At 36.8% G+C, this 21548-nt stretch overlaps 2 protein-coding genes across 2 annotated transcripts; one reads left to right on the top strand and one right to left on the bottom strand.

Moving 5' to 3' along the window:
- Positions 1 to 1448, top strand: LOC112176452 (ubiquinol oxidase 2, mitochondrial). Its single transcript, XM_024314380.2, is given in 4 exon segments — positions 1 to 393; positions 507 to 635; positions 736 to 1224; positions 1339 to 1448. Coding segments are annotated over 4 exon segments (1056 nt in total). The 5' UTR covers positions 1 to 15; the 3' UTR covers positions 1399 to 1448.
- A 1100-nt stretch (positions 1449 to 2548) lies between these two features.
- On the bottom strand, positions 2549 to 15531 carry LOC112176448 (alpha-glucosidase 2). Its single transcript, XM_024314375.2, has 23 exons — positions 15317 to 15531; positions 14792 to 15077; positions 14611 to 14679; positions 14299 to 14436; positions 14084 to 14201; positions 12597 to 12679; positions 12142 to 12237; positions 10626 to 10794; positions 10406 to 10548; positions 10251 to 10337; positions 9846 to 10031; positions 9153 to 9320; positions 8384 to 8504; positions 8217 to 8286; positions 7590 to 7677; positions 7358 to 7478; positions 6982 to 7175; positions 6785 to 6893; positions 5899 to 6054; positions 5577 to 5679; positions 4972 to 5145; positions 4405 to 4550; positions 2549 to 2901 (listed from the first exon to the last, which is right to left on the bottom strand). Exons 1-23 carry the CDS (start codon positions 15490 to 15492, stop codon positions 2708 to 2710), a joined length of 3195 nt encoding a protein of 1064 aa, XP_024170143.1. The 5' UTR covers positions 15493 to 15531; the 3' UTR covers positions 2549 to 2707.
- Between the last annotated feature and the right edge of the window lie 6017 nt (positions 15532 to 21548).

Below are 21548 nucleotides of genomic sequence, written 5' to 3'. Positions count from 1 at the left end.
CAAGCGTGCAGGCAGATGGCGAAGTCGGCGACGCACGTAGCAATTGTGCGCCTCTTCTCCACGGCAGCCAGAGCTGCCACCAATAATGCGCCCGCGGCCAAACAATTGTCCTTCATAATCATTCCTCTAAAGGATGCGGCCGCGGGCGCATGGTGGAACAACGGCAGCATCATTTACCCCGTTCAGAGGGTACGCAGTGGTAGCACCCTGGCTCTCGGCCGTCAGGAGAAGCAGCAAGAGGAGGCTGATCATAGCAACTCCGCCGTTTCGGTTGCCGGACACGGTGGTGGTAATAAGGACGATGAGTAGAAGGCCATCACCAGCTACTGGGGGGTAGGACCGAACAAGATTACCAAGCAAGATGGTACTGAATGGAAATGGAATTGCTTCAGAGTATGTTAATTACTAATCAATGGTCGATTTTGACGAATTGTTAATTATATCTCTTTTCTTTGATGAGATTAATTTTTGACTAATCTCTGTGATTGATTTGGTGAAATTTGAAGCCATGGGAGACGTACAAGGCCGACACCACGATAGATCTCCAGAAGCATCACGTGCCTACAACTTTGATCGACAAAATGGCGTACTGGACGGTCAAGTCTCTCCGCTGGCCTACCGACCTATTCTTCCAGGTATTATCAACTTTTAATTTGCTTGGTCCTTTTTATGATTTGTCACATATTGGTAGTGACTTATTTTTTTGAGTATATGCTGCATCGTTGTTATATGCAGAGGCGATATGCGTGCAGGGCAATGATGCTGTAGACAGTGGCAGCAGTGCCTGGAATGGTAGGAGGGATGCTGCTGCACTGCAAATTGCTTAGGCGATTTGAGCACAGTGGCGGATGGATCAAAGCTCTTCTAGAAGAAGCCGAGAACGAGCGTATGCACCTCATGACCTTCATGGAAGTCGCCAAGCCCTGGTGGTATGAGCGCGCGCTTGTATTTGCCGTTCAAGGTGTTTTCTTCAATGCGTACTTCTTGGGATATATGATTTCACCCAAGTTTGCTCATAGAATGGTTGGATATCTTGAGGAGGAAGCAATTCACTCATATACCGAGTTCCTCAAGGAATTAGACAAAGGTAACATTGAGAATGTTCCAGCTCCAGCTATTGCTATTGATTATTGGCAGCTACCTTCCAATTCCACCTTGAGAGATGTTGTTACAGTTGTTAGGGCAGACGAGGCTCACCACCGAGATGTCAATCACTTCGCTTCGGTAAGGACTGAAGATCGCACCTGACTCTAGCACATCTGTTTTCAATAACTGCTGCTCCAGAGGTTCTATATGTTTATGTTTGGTTCTAATTGATACAATTGAATTGCTTTGCAGGACATACATTATAATGGACGTGAACTGAAGGAATCTCCAGCTCCAATTGGTTACCATTGAAATCCATGAACTCACCTTGTATTAAGACGAGCAAGAAGTCTGATAGTAAATGACATGGTTTTTGTGTTTTGCCCGACGTGATGATATATATAAGTTGAAGACATGTATCTAGCTTAAATAAAAGCTACTGAATGGTTATAGATAACCTGAAGGTGCAATCAACTTCACTATAAATATCAGCGAATTCATGATTTTGAATCATTCTCTAATTTTTTTTTTTTTTTTTGTCAACAGAACTTTCATTAGTAAACAGTACGAGTACATAGGAGGCCAACAGGCCTCCTAGCATGGATACACAGGCCCAAAAGCCCAACATAAAAGAAACAAGAACAGAGATCGGCCCAAAGTCGGACCACCACACCACCAGCAGCAATCAGATCGGCAAGAAGCACCACCACTACTCCACGGCGAGGGAAACAGCAGCAGAAATCTTCCAACAGAAAAGATCGGGGAAGACCCATATCGAATTCAGGGTTACCAGCCTCCAGAGATCCAGAAATCACCGAAATCATCATCGTCACCACACCGAAATTCTTCCGCCAAGAAACCAGAGGAACAACAACCGGATAAACCGGATGAAAGGAGTCCGGATAAACCGGATGAAAAGAACAGATGAGATCTAAGAGATTGGCATCCGAAGATACACAAACCCTTGTTGCTTCACCAAGAGCACTAGTGGGCAAACCCCACTTAAACCAACCACAGCAGAAGACAATAACAGTGGAATGAAAAGGGTGAGTACCGATGAAACTGAAAAGTGGAAGATCGAAACCAAGAAATATCGAACAGATCCAAAACGGAGACGAGCTCCGAGCAAAACCACCCAACACGGTGGGCATGGAGAAAACGAGAGAGGGAAAACCAAAAAGAAAACCGAAACGAACAGAAGCAAAAGGAAAAACGGAAGGGAAAGCCTCCCCCAATCTCAAGCCAAGAATCCAGATCAAAACATTGATCAAGATCTGGCAAGAGAAGGGGAGGAAAGAGGAAACCTTCTTTCGGGGGTTTTCTATGGAGAGAGAGAGTTTCAGTCGGTGGGGTTTTCTGATATTATTAACTAAATCATTCTCTAATTTTGTAACATGTACATTCTTTACTGATAAAATACTCTAATGATTTCTGATTTCTATTTAAAAGATGCCTTGGTCTCTTTTAGTCAAAAGCATTTACCATGGTATTATAATATATGCAACAGTGACATACATTTCTCACATCATTGAAGCCACACTCACACCAACAGTGTAGCAGCTTCTCAAAGTTCAGACGCTTTATTTTGGTAGCATGCCAGAGTTTGATTACACCAGATTTTCTAAAAGAGATCTATCACCTCATACTCATGGGATATTCTAAGAGGTGATTGGTTTGAAACAGGCCTCTCCTCGGACCACAGCTCCAAATTAACAGTACCAGTTCCCCAGTGGATTAGGCACTTGAAAACCTGACTGACCTCAAACCGATTCAATAACCCCAAGCCAAGGCATTTATCAATAAGCATCCATTCACCTGTTGCAACAAGAAAAAGGAAAGGCAATTTTCATCAAAGATGACCATTGTAGGAGAAAAATCCAAGCAAACCCAAACTATTATTGCTTGCACACTGAACCCAACTGCCAAGTGTGCAACTGATTTCCTTGTAGCCCAAAATACAATTAATAAAATAACCATTGTGGGTTGACAACTCAAATTCCAACCATTGGTAGGTCTTTTAGTCTCTGTTTCACAGAAGATATTGTAAATTGTAATATCAATCAGAGCATCTAGTATATGATATGATCAAAGAACAAAGAAATATAAGATACAGTAATTTGGAAAGTGCAAAGATTTTGACTTTCTCATACAATTTGTGTTCATTTTGCTCAAGTTTCTGACACTGACATAAACTTGTAAACTGCACCTCACTTACCAACGTGACTACATCCGTGTCACATTTTAAGGACAAATCAGAAATGCTAATAATTCAAACCATTGAGTGACATGCCGTTTAATGCGACCAGGCTTTATTTTAAAAGATGTATTAACTACCTCATGTTTTAATCTTGAGCTTTTACTATTTTAACATTCTTGTCCTGCTAAGTAATTGCTGATACTATGTCAGAGTACGAAGATACATCATGACCACTCCTTGAGGAGAGATGTATGATATTGAGATTACTCATAAAGTCATGATAAACCTTACACTCCCAAACACTGGAACTCATTCCAGTGTAGAGTTATGTGTCTATCAATCAATAGACTGTAGAGTAAATTCTAGTAGGATATATGTGGTTAAAATTGTTTCTTCCCAGTAGACTAATATATTTGGACAAGCATGGAACATTATAGATGGTATCAGAGCCATATTTAGGCCAGCACACCAAGGTGCAGGTACACTTCCTGAAATAATCAACTACAAAGATGCATCCGCTGCATGTGGGTTTGCAATGTGGTGGAAGATATATCTAACACAATCCCCAGGTACCTAATTTTTGAAAACTTGCGTCACAATTAAATATGCCGGAACGAATCAAGTCTCCTAGTGGTTCCTAACCAAGAAGCAACTGTTTCCCTTGGGTCCCAGTCCTTACCAATGTTGACTACCTTAGTATCCTTGACTACGTAAGATTTCACATGTCAAGAACCGCCATAAGCTTAAATTCTTCATTCTTGTTATGACTATAACGACATATTAAAATAGGAGGAAAAAACAAAAAATGCATAAGCATTCACTGGTTTTCCACTCGCACAAAATTTGGGAATTTTACTCTTTTTACTTTGTTAACATCAACAGCTCCAGCCATGGTAAATCTATTAAGTGGTATGCTTAATAAGTTTACTCATTTTTAGTTTTTTACTTTGATTTTTTTTTCTTTTTCCCTTAAGACTTTGCAAGCACAACCATAACATAGAGAGTGAAAAGACTTTGTCACTATTAGAGGTTTCAAAAGTGATTCTATACTTTGAGCAGGATGATATAGCTCCAACTTTTCATTTTCATGAATCCAAAAGATTGAGTGATAGATAAATTACCATTAGGCATTAAATTCCCTTCATAGAACTGCTCGTTAGATTCGGGCCCAATTTCATGCTTTGACCCGTCAATGGCTGTAAATGAAACATAAGATTCTGAGGGGTGCAACAGGGTGAACATCGGGTGTACTCTCAAGCAGACCAGCCTAAAAACATAAATTGACAACAAATAAAGCAATTAGGATACAGTATCACAAGAGAAGGGGGTAAAAAAAAAAGAGAGAAGCTAGCAGACAGAAAATCAGAACTACACATTGACCAACTAAAGATCTGATTAGGTTCCCCATCACTGGAGGAATATGCCAAATCAAGGCTTACACATTAGGACCAGCCTTTTTATGGCTTTCAGAAGTATTTAGAGGTGGTGTCCAGCGACCTTCATTAATATGAGTTATATTATAGAGATCTGAGTACTTGTAGTGACTTGGAGTAGTCGATTCCACCAGAAAAATTTCAAACATGCATTCATATAAGCTCTAACACAGAAACAATCGTAGGCAAAACACACACACACACACACACACACATGCATTTGAAGGAAAAAGAAGTCGATGTTCCAGAACGAACCTTGAATATCCACCAGAACCAGCACCAACTTTGCGTGCTATAATGCTAGAGTCGATCCGGAAAACCTTGGGATCATTCTTTGGAATATATAACTGTCGTTGGAGAACCAATCCACCCCCTATGTCACCTTCTAACATGAGAGATTCCTCCTCCCCGGCATGCTCGGGATTTCGTCTGCGAGGAGACTTCAGAGAATAAATGCAAGCTACAGACTACCATGATTGCCATTAATATGGACACAGATATATCCATCCGAAACTTAAACAGGCTCCGAATCGAGGTGAAGGTCCATTCGGGCGATTTCAAACTGGTTGAATGGATAGATATCAGGGAAGGTCCATTTTACTAATCTTGAGTCTACCTCTAGGCCAATCAGTGACATCTTTTGGAGTTCTAGAACGCTCCTAAGGTAATATGAACAATTATATAGAACTCAATGAGTTTTTCACTGTGATACAAAACCACTTTACTTATCATCTCAGTATGAGTTAATATAAGATAGTCTTCCGAAGAGAAGTGGTGGAAAGTAAATGCCCTTGGGTTTTCTTTTCAATTCATGCTTTATAAAAATATGCAGCTAGTAATAGTCTACTCCAGAAACTCACTCAATAACATTGTATTCCTCAGAACATCCAGCAGAGCGGTACTCGGTACCACTATATTCTTCATAACCATTAATATCAACCCTACTGTGAAGCCACTGTGTCCCTGAAACCATGACCACATGAAAAAATCAACTATGGAAAGCATCAAAATTAACACAAGTTAACTTAATAACAAATGCAGGACTTTTATTCTTAAAATATTGGGGGAAAGACTACATGGCATAGCGGAGAGCATGGAAATTATGTAAGGACGTATATCTACATAATGAAGAGAAGGAAAGGAACAGTACAAAAAAAACAGCCATAATATAGAAAGTCCTACCTGAAGGAAGGTGAGTCATGGAAATGATTCGACCACCAATCCAGGGCACTACTTTAATAACCCAATCACCACCTTTCAATTCAATAGGCGTCCTTGAAAGCTCTATTCCTTTCTGCGCAGAACTCACTTCTACTGCTGGAATACGCTTGGCATTTTCTATATTTGATAAATTAAAACCCATTAATCCGTGGACCCCTAATTAGGATTTTTACAAATACACACGACCACACACACACACACACACACATATATATATATGCATTATATTCTATCAAGTGAATTTTGAAAAAACATCTTCTGTTACATTTCAGCAACATTTCTGGGGTTACTGAAGACTTCAAAGGAGAAATGTGAACATGAGTGGAATACTTCCAGGATTGCAACTAGAAAAAATTTATAGAATTCTTGCAGATAAAATTCAAAAATGAGGACAGAATAGACAATGGCTCAAAAATTCCACCAAAACTCTCAGACAGATTCTTCACCTGTGCCTTTTATCAACTAACAAGAAATATTATCAAAAAACTACTTAAGAAGTGGATCCTTCAAGTTAAATTTGCTCATGATGTTGGACATACAGTAAAATGCATGCTGATCACAAAAAGATGGATAGATCTCTAATCTTTCTTTAAAAGAAAAAACAAAAAAAAAGGAAATTCTTAATTGTGGTAGTCAAAAGAAAAAGAAAAATCTAGTTTCGTATATAAAAAAAAAAGGAATAAAAAGAAAAGAGAAAAAAAAAAAGGATAGTTTATTGAAGCTTAGTTGAATTGGGCAATCCATTAAGACAATTCAGTCAAGGTTACTGTCATCTGACAAAGAAGTAGCATTTAGCAATATTTTATGTTCAGGATAAATGACTAAGTATGAGCATCAAAGAATTTACCCAAACGAGTTCTGTACTGTTTCTCACTGGAAGAAACCAGCTGCGAGACCTCCTGTTCTGAAAGCGCTGAAAGTTGAAGAATCTCTCCATCCTTACCCCATATATCAACCTATTTGAGGAAGTCAGGATTAATATGGGATTTTATTAATGTATGCTAGTCTCAGGCATTATTCTTGTCTCTCAAGAAACAGACATACCATGGCACCTCCACCAAGCAATAATTGCACATGCAAGCGACGGTTTGGCCTCTTCCAAGATCCTTCAGTTTTTGAAATTTTGAGAGTAAGTGTTGATGATTGAAGTTCAGCAACATAGTGTGTCAACAAGAATCCTCCTTCCAGGAATTCATATCCATCACCATCATCTTCATATAAAACACCTTCAGCTTTCCCTGTATATGAAGAGAGAATTCATTAAGCTGCCAACTACAAATTTTTAGCCTACAAAAAGTTAGGAAAGATAGATAGTATTTTAATTTAAAAATATTCAAACAGCCAGCAAACTAAATGTTACTGTAAGAAATTGATCAGGGAAGCAAACAATATAAACAAAATAACACAACTCAATTGTTACCATGTTCATTTAAAGCCACAAGGAGTGTCAAGTCATCTAATATATTAGATTCACCAACATGCTGATGAGGAGGACCCACAGGAATAATTGCTCCACCTTGCAAATATAACGCTGGTAAATCCTACAATAAACAGAAAAGAATCAAAAGGAAACAAAGAAATGAGGGCAAACAAGAGATTAACAATAAACAGACAAAATAACAAAGCCTATCAATATGTACAGAAATACATACTGGATGTGAATCATCAAAATCGAAACTCATCCAAATTCCTTTGGGCAATGTGCACTGCAAAGCATCCATCCCCCGACCAACCGCAGTGCTGATCATGATAAATAGGATGTCAAAGCAAAATTCCAGGATCAAAGACCAAATAAGGATTTCCAACTGAACCTCACCATTATCAGTGAGTTAATCTGTTAATGAAACTAGAAAAAATTAAACGATCTACATGCTGCAATTTATCCACAGGGTGCGTTTTTAAATTTACACTTCCTTAATTTCCCAATATGCAAAGGGAATAAAAGGTGGAAGTAACACTTAATATCTACCCATAATATTTGATAAACTCTGATCTTCACTCATGCAACAAAAAATGAATTGTTTGAAAAGAACCATATGACACATTGGATGAGGTGTCTTTTATTGTCAGTATGCTTTTCTATAGAAAGGATTTACAGATTAGAAAATAACACAGGAGATTGACCAGCCTTTCTCTTGATAAGTGATGTCAAATTCAGTCTCAGTTTGCTGAAGGCATAAACACAAGGTACAGATACCATAAAAGATGGAAGCCAGACTATAGGAATGCACAATCTACAACGACTTTCATACTGTAACACATAGGAAAGTGGTGAGAACCTTGCATACACTAGAACTGGACCCAACAGAAAAGAAGTCTCCAATTTCCTTAAGCTGGTATCTTTGGGATCTGCACAAGAATCGGATGCCTGTAATTAGTGACTTAACAAAGCACAGATTCACCTTCTCCAAAAGAAGTCACAACATTCAACAGCATGAAATCCCACCAGCAAAAAATGTAGGACTTGCCACTGGAGTACCCGTCGTATGAGCCATATAGAAGAGAGTGTATAAATGAGGTATAAGGTGGTAGCGCCTCCTCAATGCCAAGCGGCATACTTCTTCACACTAATATAGAAAAGCCAAGTTAGTTCTGAGCAATAGCATGCAGAGTAGATCTAGATCTAAAAAAACAATAACAAACCTAAGAAGAAATAGTAGATTCCAGAAGTATAGAAGTGGATGCATGTCATCATTGTAAGTCATTCACTACTTGATGCCTAGGATTGGAAACATAAGAGCTCGCCCAAACTATTGTCCTAGGACATGTAGCCTCCTCCACTTAGACGGGTAAACTTATCCAATCCCATACTTTCTACATCTCTAATAACTATCCTTGAGAAAAAGTTCTGATTACTATTGCAACTTTTTTATCCAAACTATAATCAACTCAATATTACATTCCAATGCATCCCTATTTCTCCCTATACATGACAAAACCATCTCAAATGAATCTACCTCAACTTCTCTTAAATTGGTGCTACCCTCTACCCTCCCATGAAATCTTCATTCTTAGTCATCCCTCTTCAGGTTTTCAAGCTACTACAATCCTCTCCTTTATCCACACATTCATTTAGCTCTTTAGAGATTTTAATGAAGACTAATGATAAGCGTGCACAGTAGTTATTAAAGATTTGTTTTGTCCAATCATTATTTGATCAAGATAATTAAGAAACAACCACGAAAAAGAATTCATAATCCTCGAGCATGACCAACCTCTTCCCCAAAAGACCACGGCTCATGGTCAGCGGTGTCCTTTTCAGAGTGCCCACGGCAAAAGGGAAACAGAGAACCTATACCCACCCATCTTCCAAAGAGCTCAGGTGTTGCATTTCCAGCAAAGCCACCAATATCAGGCCCCGACATTGGCTGACCACTAAGTCCCTGAAAACAAACTAACAAGTATCTTATAGGAGTTGAATAAAGATAAGCAGCAAACTAGTTGATAAACAATTCTGTAGTTTTTCACGAGTAACTGGTTGAAAGAAAGAACTTTTCTTCATCTATTTTAAAAACCAAACCAAGCCTTTCAAGATTTAGAGGAAAGATCTTGAAATTGATAATATCAAAACATACAAGAATACAGCCTTTTAAGAAAATATTAACATGGATATGTTTATGGGGAAGAGAATGAAAAAGTATCAGGAATGATAATTGATAGTATATGGTCAACTACAGTGGGATCTGATAATCAAGGGTTGAGATTAAGACACTAAAGTTACATTCATTTAATCTCAACCTTAAAGGGTGGGTGACCTGGAGTACATTTCTGGATGTAAATAATACTAATCTTGTAAGACCACAGACCAATTTTTGTACGAGAAGCTAACCAGAGAAAAGGCAAGGAAATCAAATTCAGGTCTACAATTTTTCTGCACTTTTGGAAACCAGACTAAAAGAATTACATACCAATTGAAGTACCATGGGAATACTCATATGCAGGTGTTCCCAAGTTGAAAGATTGTCTCCGGTCCATGTTGCAGCATACCGCTGGCTACCAATAAATCCAGCTCTCGTGAGGACAAAAGGACGTTTCTTTGCATTACCCAATTTCATCCCTTCATAAGTTGATCTTGCCATCAGCAACCCATAGACCTAATCAGCAGCAAAATCAACAACTTTTGAAGTTCAGAAACTTATCATTGATGAGTGCAGCACACTGCAATCTGATAAAATAACATGAAGACACCCCGAAACTGGAGGAAATCAAGTTTCTAGCCAGGGTGGCACAGTGGAGCAAACTGTTCAACAACATTGAACCAAAAAATAAACTTAAAAAGCAAAAGCACAAGACTGGGGTTGAATAAATGATACATTGTGGTAGTGTGAGTGATTCTGGCAGCCTCCCAGTTCATCATCCCCCTTATGGATATTGCTCTCAGGCATTGTTTTTGTGACAACCTGAAGGAAAAAAAAAATCAACACCAACTGAACAAATTGCAAGCACCATCAAGCAATTATAGAACTACCTTAAAAACAGCTGGTTCATTCATGTCATTCCATATACCATCAACACCATTACAAATGAAATCTTTGACTAAATTGGACCACCACGATCGAACTTTTGCCTGTGTAAAGTCTGGGAAAACACAAGGCCCAGGCCACACCTCCCCTGTAGATGGAAAGGAAATTTTAAGACGGTAAAATACTGGGTTAAAATTTCAAACCCAATACAAAGAGAAAAGTTACCAACAAAAGGTTTTCCATCTGCTTTCGAAATCCAGACATCAGTTTTAGAACCACTATCATACACAAAATAACCATCTTCCACTTTTATCCCTGGGTCAAGCATCCATATTGCCTTGAAACCATTTTGGTGGAGATCCTTCACCAAGGATTTTGGATCTTGAAAACGGTCCTGAAAGGTATTAGCATAATGACATTTCATTGAAAGGAATAATATATCCACTCAATTTATAGAAAAAGAACCAACTTTATAAAAAATAATAATAATAAAATAAAAAAGTGGAACAGCAATACAAATACAGTGACAACTGACCAGCAGTCCTCCGAGAAATCACTAAACAAATTAACAGCATTGAATGAGAAATAAGCCATCAAACAGACCAATCAAATACAGCTAAACAGCCTATACCATACACCCCCCCCCCCCCCACAAAAAAAAAAAAAAGATGAAGAAACAGTTGGTTCCAATTAAATCCCAAATCCCATGACCCGCAATCTAAACATGACCCATAAGAATTCCACACAGCCTCCCCATCATTAAAAAGTTCTACTCTGTCGCCAATCTATCCAAAAAGCCGAAATTGATAAAGTTTATCTTTATTTAGAATGAGGGTACTAATTTGATCTCGTAGGCTATGGAATATGAATGTATGCCTAGGATTCAGCAATGTCTAATAAGGTAGAACTCAACCCGACAAATGAAGCCAGAGAGCAGCTTAGTCAATACATGAACCAAGCTGATGAGCCAATGAGAAAGTTTCACATTAGGGATGATGATTTGCTTTGACATAAAGAAAACATATATATAATGAGATTCCACTTCAATGTGCTTAGTCCAATTAGAGAGTGGACAACTACTTTACTAGCAATGGAAATTGGCTAACCGATGATATATTTGCAACTTCTAATACTTGAGCACTCTAACGAGCAACCACTGACAGAAACCAAGGCCTCATCTCAAATTGCTTGCTGAAGTTGATTTTTCAAGCCTTAGGCTGTGCTTAAGGGGCACAAATATCCCCTTTTTTAGACCTTTGACATCCCCGCCAAGAGGAAATCATGCATCTTCTGACAGTAGGCTTTTCAAATTTGGGACGCGCGCAAGCTATGTTGCTATTTACTTGCATACCCTGTACACAAGGGCCCCGTGCTGCTTTTCCTCACTAATAGGGAGTCGCCATCCAATAACCATGGCCCTTGTGTCCCGCCTACGCAATAGGCTGAGTTGCATTAAGATACCATATGCAGTCAACTCCTAGTTGTGGTTATGTACGCTAAATCATCCCCCCAAAGCTTTACTGATGTGGAATTTATGGGCATCACAGCCCCACGGCACTTTTTGCTCTCTTGACAGTTATTCTCAAATTGAAGTTCTGGATATTAATTTCCAATCCTAAATGCATTAAAAGCTTTACAAGATTATCACCTGAACAGAAGATTAATGACGACATTCCGGAAATGTACATAGGATGAAATCAATCAATTGTCGTACATCAAGAAACTTTAAAGGAAAACATACCTTGTCAAAAGTGAAACAACGAAAACCATCCATATAATCAATATCCATCCATACGACATCACAAGGAATCTTTTTCTCCCGAAAAGTTCTTGTAACCTGCAAATGTAAGTTGGTCAATGATCATGAAAATCGATTTACTGATGCACTTAAGGTTGGTGTTGGTGGTTGGCGCTCGTAATTCGTGATTTAGGTGATATTAGTTCTCTGTCCCAGTGGACATCTTGTCCATCATTTTGTACTATATCTATTTAATTAAATTTTGTCTCCTATCAAGACAAGATAACCATACAAATAAATCAAAAAATGCTGATAAGTTTGTAAGGTGAAAGATTCCTACTTTCAAATATATAATGTGCAGGAACGAATGAAGAATATATTTTTTTTTTTTGGGTGGGGGGGGCACATAAATACAGTAATAGAGAGAACCTAACTTGAGATAAATACCAACTACATACCTCTTGAACTCTCTTATCAGAATCATAGCTCCAGCGACATTGTTGATAACCCAAGGACCACTTTGGGGGCATAAATACAGTACCTGTTGAAAAAAATTTCACTGATTTAAACAATTATACTAACAATAAATAATAAACAACTAACTGCACTTTATTCAAAGATTACCATGACTAATAAACACATACGTCTGCATTCACATGTTTGATGTATGCATTTACAGACAAACATATAGTCTGTGTAATATATGCTGTATACAGTTCAATCTGATCTTTGATTATTCAATTTTCATAAGTTGCACACTTAAACATATCACATAACATACAACTTCTTCAGGCTGCTATGTGTCTTCTCTTCAAGACCCTTCAATAGATATAACAGCCAATCAAATGTAATATATATATATATATATATATATATATATTCATCATATCTTATGTTACATTTATAATTCATGGTCAACCTTCAGTTATCAATGTAACAAGAAGGTTTTTTGAATATTATTGGTAACTGAGATATCAAGAGTCTGAAAATACAGTAATAAAATTGTGACATTAGAGAAATTATAAGGAAACTTACATAAAAATACTACATGAAATATCAGAAAAGAATTACACCTATTGCAGGCACACATTGAGAAATATCAAGGATACCATGGATATTGAAGATGATAGTAATCTTACAAATATCATCATTTCTATCAAATTAATATAGGGTTTTTTAACTGGACATAGAATTATAAAGTTGAAGACTTAAATGCAAAAACAACAGGAAGACTTATACCAATTCCAGTTCTTACTTCCACCAATTATTCTATGATTCATTTAGATAACTTTGCCAAGATCATGATCTAATTAGGGCCTACCTAATCTACTAACTTTCTAGTCATGTCTATAAGTTTCCCTTGAAGGTTGTTAACTTGTTTTATACATTTATGTAAACGCACTTATGCACCAATTAAGCAGATATTCTCCAATCAACTTTTTGTCCAGAAAGGAGTGGTTTCATGTCAAGCCATGTTGTATATATCATTTAAAAATCCATATTCTAAATTTCTTCTATGTTCTAAATTTGATCTTTGAGCTGCAAGTGCCACAAGGAATGTTCAAGGGCATACTGTAGTGTTACTTGGAGTGCCAGACAACTTTGCCTAGTGTGAACAGTTTTTGGGATGGCAAAGAGAAAAGAAACAGTTATAGAACTCAAACTCCAATGGCCTTAAGCATTCCCTAGTTACTTTAGCACATTGCACTGCTTTTATCATGAGCAATTAAATGGGGAAGCTTTTCTTTCTGAGATTTTTTGAGCTTGTGAATTTTAAATAGTGGAATCTTTAAATCCTAATGCATAGATCTACATACAGGACTTGTTCCCCTTCCAGAAACACCTCAGAACCAAAAACTTAACACTGGAAAATACATAATTGTCACAGAAACATTTGAAACAGACTTATAAAAAGAAGTGTAAGCTAAATGGTTTGAGAAATTACCAATTGCACGTGATAAAGCTCTCAAAACAGCATTGGGTGTAGCAAATGGACCAAAAGTAATGACAGGATAAGAGGATGGAGCGATGAACCGTATCAAAGATTCTTTTCTTAAATCAATCTGCCAGTGAGCAAAGAACGTACACCAAGTGTAAGTTATAAACTAACAGGCAATGATATTTTGAAGTTAACTTCCAACGACAACAAAATCATAGCACCTCACAACGCTTTGTTGTATCAGCAAGAACTCCTAATGCCTCTCCAGAAGGAAGAACAGCTAGCACCCAAGGATGTGACTGGTACAATGACGTAGTTCCAGAACCATAGCCCCATGCATCCGAATTCCAAGTAAAAACCTAAAACAAACAGAACTACTAATGAATTGCCTCCAGAGACTCAAAGAGTAAAAAGGTTTCATCTACAGTCCCAGTAACTTGAACTGGTTTCATTCCAACAACAGTCACCAATCTGCACCACCTAGCGAAAAAAGGGAAAATAACCCACGCATAGGTCATCAAAAAGTGACTCACTCTTTTTCCTGTCCGCTCAAGTTGCCCGCTAACCTCCCCAGTGCCGTATAAAGAGGTACCAACAGGAAGCTAGATGAAACAAAGTACATCATGTTAATTATAGCACAAGGAATTATCAAAGTGAAAACAAAAATAGATAGTATGAGGAGAACGAAATACACGATGTAAATTCATTACTGACCTCAAGTTTAACAATCTGCTGCCCAAGAAGACGTTCAAAATTTGGGATATAGGACGGCATGTTCTGACTCTGAATCGGTGTCTCCCTATCCTTGCCATTAACAAAAGAGAGACTAGGATGTGCTGCTTCTCTATCATTTGCAGAACAATCAAATCGGAACACACCATCCTCAATAATAGGCCCGAAAATCATATCTCCTGAAGTGACATCTGCAGTGACCTGCGTCCCTTCATCACCAGCCATTTTGGATATCAAACTTTTCGTAACCAACTTAGTATACTTCTTCCTGCAAGCAAAACTTTTGCATCATAAATCTCAGAAGTTCTAGAAAGATGATATGGCGAAATAGCGAATGTATGATTTCACTTCAGATCACCATAAAACTAGCGAAAACAGCAAGCTATAAACACAGAAAATCATATCTCAGTTCCAAACAGAATCAATCAAAATTTGACTGAATCAATCGAAACGGGCAGCATTGGCGTGAGGAAATTGGATTCAGGGAAAGAAGAAACAGAGACGAACCTGATGAAGGCAGACTGAGAACCAGGCTTCTTGTTCAACCTCAGCAACGAAATCGGGGTTGGATGAGCGGCACTGTAAGAGTTGGTATCAAAAATGGAAGTGGTACTTGGAAATCGGGTGAATTTGGAGTATGCTTCACCTACTAGTGTGGCAGTTAGCACTGGTGCTTCTCCCATTGGAGACTGCAGGACAGTCCTCTATGTATTTAATATTCTTTTTTTTTTTTTTTTTTTTTCGACTGGGTTCATTTTTTATATTTTATTTCGTGTCCTTTTGTTTATTGTTTTACTGAAAGTCCGAGATTCATGAGAAGTTTGAAATTATTTCGACGCTTTTGTACTTTTGTAGCGTGGCAACAAGTGAGTTAGGCAGAGCTGACACGTGTGGATTGTGTTCTGTTGTGATCCTGATATTGATGGGCAAAAATCAGATCAAAATCAAAACAAGTTTCCAGATGAATGTCCAATTTTCTTAATTATTTTAGGTTTAGTTCATCCCTCTTACATTCTAATACTTATGATACTCATAGTTGGAGTTGCTGAATGTAGTGATAGCAAGCTCCCTTGAACGATCTGATTTGGGAGTCTGTTTAAAGCTTGAATGTTCCTTTGTCATGATTTTCTTACATTGTGCAGCAAATCTAGCCAAACTTTGGATTTGTAATTCTTCTGTTTGCTTTAGTTGTGAAAGAGAGAAATGAAAATTTTTAACTAAATTGATTATCCTTGAGGTATTCATGATCGTGATTTACCATTGTGAACCTGAAAGGTTCAGATTGCACAGATTCGGTTCGTTTATTGATTTGATCTAGTTTAATACCGTAACGATAATCAATTTAGCTGAAAATTTGCATAAGTAATCTACTCAAGGATACCTAAAAACTGAATGGTAGAAATGTCAATATGTGAATAAAAAGTGAGTCTCACAAGAGATCCCTTACAATGACAAAAAAAAAAAAAAAAAACCCCGCTAGAAGAGCTATGTGTGTATAAGGAATTCATTTATTTATTTTTAGGGACAATGACCATTTACACAATTTTAGGATAAAAATTGCCCACTTACCCAAACACTCTAAGAGATTATTTCCCTAATACCCAATTAATTATTTTTTTATTCCTTTTATTTATTTTTGGGACATTTTTGCCCTCTCCTTCTTTGTCACTCAGAGAGAGTAGTTATCGGAGACCTTGCCGGACTCCGGCGACCGTTGGCCGGCCGCGGACTCTGCCGACCGGTCACGGAATCCGGCGACCGTTCATTGGAATCCTAATACCGGACTGGTGATCGGATTTTTGCGTCTGAATTTATTGCTCCCTAATAATATCTAGTAACCATATTATTGCCCCCAAATAATCATATTATTTGTCCCCCAATAATCATATTATTGGCCCCCAATAATCATATTATTGCCCTCAAATAACAAGTTTATTATGGATCAATAATTAGTGAAAAATGAAGATGTTTTTAATTTTGAAAGTTTTAGTAAGTTTATCCAAATAAATAATCTTATTATTGCCCCCCAAAAATTTTATTATTGCCTCGTAATAATCTTATTATTGCCCCCCAATAATCTTACTATTATCTTCCAATAATCGTTTTATTGTCCACTAATAATCTTATTACTGCCCAACCAAATCATAATAAACAAAACAATAGGAAGGGAGGGTATTTGAGGTTTGTGGAGGACATGCTGAGGCTACTACATTTCATGAAGGCTCGTACTCGCCGCCGGTTGCAATCGCCGCCGCATATGGTTCATATGCACTCCGAGCCACCGGGTCATCAGGAAATGCATGACCATCCACCACCAAAGGTTCATTTTCAGCCGGAGGTGAGGAAAATGGAGACTCACAGAGTTGCTCCGATGAACAAGAGGGTGAGAATTTCGAGGAGGCCTCACAACAACTCATCTCCAAAAGTGATTTCCAAAAAATTCGCGGCAAAGACTAAGGTGAGCGTATGCAATCCTTGTTCATCAGAATCATCAAGGAGTGTGGACTTGCTCCAAACTAGAGACCCTACATCAAGGTCAAAACATCGAGCCACCTTGTGAAGTCGAAAATGGCAGTTCACAGGCCGATCTGGAAGAGAAGGTGGAGGCGATCTGAGAGAGAAAGAGATGGAAGAGAAGGCGGAGGCGATTTGAGAGAGAGAGAGAGACGGGCTTTACCAGTGGGCTGGAGCTAGATCCGCTTATGGGATCATCGAAGTTGAGAGGGAGAGAGATTTAATTGAAGTTGTAATTTAATAATTGAGTACTCGGCCGGGAAGGAAGAGAGAGAGAGAGAGAGAGAGAGAGAGAGAGAGAGAGAGAGAGAGAGAGAGAGAGAGAGAGAGAGAGAGAGAGAGAGAGAGAGAGAGAGAGAGAGAGAGAGAGAGAGAGAGAGAATCTGAGATGAGTTGAGAGAAAGAGAGAGAAATCGGTGATGGGGGAGGAGAGAGAGAATAGATCGACGAGGGGAGGGGGGAGAGAGAGATGAGTGTAATTTATTAATTAAAATGAGGGCAATACTGTCAATAGATGTTAGATTGGGTAAATGGAAGTAAAAAACTCTTAGTGGAGTAAGTGGGCAATTTTTATTCTAAAATTGTGTAAATAGTCATTGTGTAAAGATTTTAAAAGATCGTTTGTAGGAATCGCTTCTGTATATATAGGGCTTTTCCATCAAAACATTCCCTTTTTTTTCATTTTATTATGAGACTCACTTTTCGATTACTTATCGGCATCTCGATTGCTCAATATTTAGGACTCCATGAATAAATTATTTCTGAATTTTTTTAGCCAAATTGATAACCCCTAAGGTATCGAACTAGATTAAATAAATGAATGAACCAAATCTGTCCAACCTTTTGTCATTTTATCATGAGACGCACTTTTCGATTACTTATCGGCATCCCGATTGTTCAATTTTAGGACTCCATGAATAAATTATTTCTGAAAATTTTTAGTCAAATTGAGGACCCCTAAGGTATCAAACTAGATTAAATAAATCGACGAACTAAATCTGTCCAACTTGAACTGTTCATGTTTATGATTGTAAATCACATTTATAGATACTTTAACGAATATCAATTTGACTGAAAATTTGCACAAGTGATATACTCATATAGATCTAAAAATTGAATGGTCGAGATACCGATATGTGATCGAAAAGTTAGTATAATAAGCGATCATGTGCGTATGTGTGTAAATCACACACAGATATGGCCCTTTCACTAAGGGATTCACTTTTTTTTTTTGGCAAATTTGAGGGACAACATGGACAACCATTGGATATATTTTAATGACCTTGGAAGGCTGATATTAAGTCAAACGATTCCGTCAGTCTAACACCTATAATCCCAAATTCTTATCTCCACAATTCTTTCTGGCGAGTATCAACAACGAGCTCTTGTAGTGAGGGATATATATATATATATATATATATATATATATTTGAAGGAACAGCTTGTTGGACTCACTTTTTTATCACATATTGACATCTCGACCATTGAGTTTTTAAGTATTTATGAGTAGATCACTTATGTAAATAGACTTTCAAATCAAATTGTTCAAGGGAGCTCTACTATTACTATATTCAGCAACTCCAATCTTAGTCTGATGTAGTTCTGAAGCTAACCAGCTATGAGCAAGTATTAGAATTTCAGAGGGATGAACTAAACCTAATAATTGAGAAAATTGGACATTCATCTAGAATTTTGTTTTTATTTTGGTTTGATTTTTCTCATCACTGTTAAGATCACAAAAAAAAAAACAATCCACACGAGTCAGCTCTCCTAACTTACGAGTTGCCACACTACAAAACGACGAAATAATTTCATGTGACATTTCTTAAAGGTCAGTAAAATAATTCTGATATCAATTAATAAATAAATAAATAAAAATAATTTCAATGGGAGAATTACATGTGTGTAATTCCCTACTTGTCTGACTTCTTTTTTGAAACAAATAAGTTCACATATCCTCTATTAGAGCACATGTTTACACCAAGTATAGGCCCTATTATCCTAAAATTGAAATAGAATAAAATAAAATTTTGGATAATTATCACAAATGGTACCTGAACTATCATATATCTTATCGATTGTGTCTGAACTTTAATTTTGGTCACAATCAATACCTGACCTTTTGATTTTATTTCAAATGTTACATATCACTAACTTCCGTTAATGTTCCATTAAAAACGGACATGTGTCAAACATGTGACTCATTTTTTAAGGATAAATTTGTAAAATTACATTCTTCTTTTTTGTTTTTGTAATATCACTTATTTTCACTTATATTGTGAAAATGTGGCTATAAAAATGAGACTATCAAAAGGAAAAACTTTCAACTTCAATTAAAAATATGAATGACAGGAAAAAAAAAAGAATTTCGAAAGTTTTGATAAGCTTTTGGTTTTAAATGTTTTATAGTTTGTCCAAAAAAAAAATTATAGTTTTATTTGAAATGTTTTGTCTGTATCTATAAAACAAATTAATTTTTATTGAGATCTTGTATTTAAATTTTATTTTCATAAGAGGGTAGAGATACATTTTTAATTGAACTTCTATTTTTATTAACATATTAATTGATCAAAATATTTAGTAAACAAAATTACTTAAATGAGTATTTTCGTCAAACTACTCTGGAATATAGGTCATGTGTTTTGCACATGTTAGTTTTTAACGGAAGTTAGTGATAGGTAGCATTTGAAATAAAATTGAAAAGTTCAGGTACTAATTGTGATCAAAATTGAAATTCAGGTAACATCGATAAGATAGATGATAAGTTTAGGTACTATTTGTGATAATAACCCTTAAAATTTATAGTTTGTTGCTTTGTCTGAGCTATGACCAATGATTAAAATATCGATTTTTACATATTTTTTGAAATTTAAAAAAAATGAGATATTGGAAATAGCGGGGATATTCTGAAAAATATATCTTTTTAAAAAGAGTTATTTTATTGGATTTACATATAAACAGATATGCATGTCAACTTCATCTATACTTAAAAAGAGACTTTAGGTAATTGAAAAGTCGTTCACTGATCTATGAAAGTACAATAATTAGACCAAGATATATGAGCTACTGTAGTAATAAACATGATAGTTATAGATGTCTCTGGAGTTGCCGATTGTTTTGTCCTATAAGAGGATAACAAAGATGAATCCAATTGGATGACTGATCATGTACTTCTCCATATTGATTATATCCATAAGCATCATAGCCAAATTGATTGTTGCTTTCATGAGATTCAATTGAGGTCTCACTGTGTTATATGCTTAAACTGATAGAGTTAAAACTTAAGGCAACTGAAGAAACATCAGATGGGGTACTTTGATCATCAGTTGCACCTCTAATTCTCCTCCCATAAACAAAGTTCTCTTGAGCACCATGTCCAGCTGTTCTAGTACAGACTACAAAAAGTCACAGAGTCTCGGACTACACAGTTCCAAATGATTCATATAATTGCACCTTATTTTTTTACACTCTTGTGCAGATCATAACCTCATAGTTTGTTTTCATCATCTGAAACCTTCATATAATTGGGACCAATCCCATATAATTGAGAAAGATGAAGTAAGTGAGTTATTTTTTTGAAACATGGCTACATCAAGTTTGTTTTCTTTTGTTGATATTGCTCTATCATGAATTCTCCTCACCGAGGTTCATCTTGAGGAAATTTCTTCTTACCTAGATTCCACTCCTCACTCAAATTTTCCTCGAAGGGAATAGTCCTCACCCAAACTTGCTTTGAGGAGATTTCTCCTCACCCATATTAAATCTCCTCACCCATATTCGCTTTGAAGAGATTTTTCCTCACATAGATTTGCATTTATGAGAAGTACTTCATTCTCCTTGAGAGGATTTATCCTCACCCAGATTCGCCTTCATATTAGACCATATCCTGACTAAAAATCGTTGTTAAAATTTTACACCTCATATAACCTTCATATTACATAATGTATATATGCTTCTTTGTGAATAACAGAGTTTTTATATCTATTTTTTATTTTTTTCCACCAAATTTTACAGATATTTCTTCATTTTTTCAAGATATATTCTACATATTTTATATATCGAGGATATTTGACGATATTGGAGAAATTTCGCAGAAACGGTGGAAGATAAGATATTATCTTCCTATGATCAATCGATCCCTCGAAAAAGAATGATATCAGGAGATATATCAAAAATATTGAGATATTTCAATCCTTGCATATGACATTGTAGCATTGCACAGAAT

Source organism: Rosa chinensis, chromosome 7, assembly GCF_002994745.2.
Source record: "Rosa chinensis cultivar Old Blush chromosome 7, RchiOBHm-V2, whole genome shotgun sequence".
NCBI lineage: Eukaryota > Viridiplantae > Streptophyta > Magnoliopsida > Rosales > Rosaceae > Rosa > Rosa chinensis.
The sequence above is the reverse complement of the archived record's forward strand: the minus strand, read 5'-3'. Positions and strand labels throughout refer to the sequence as shown.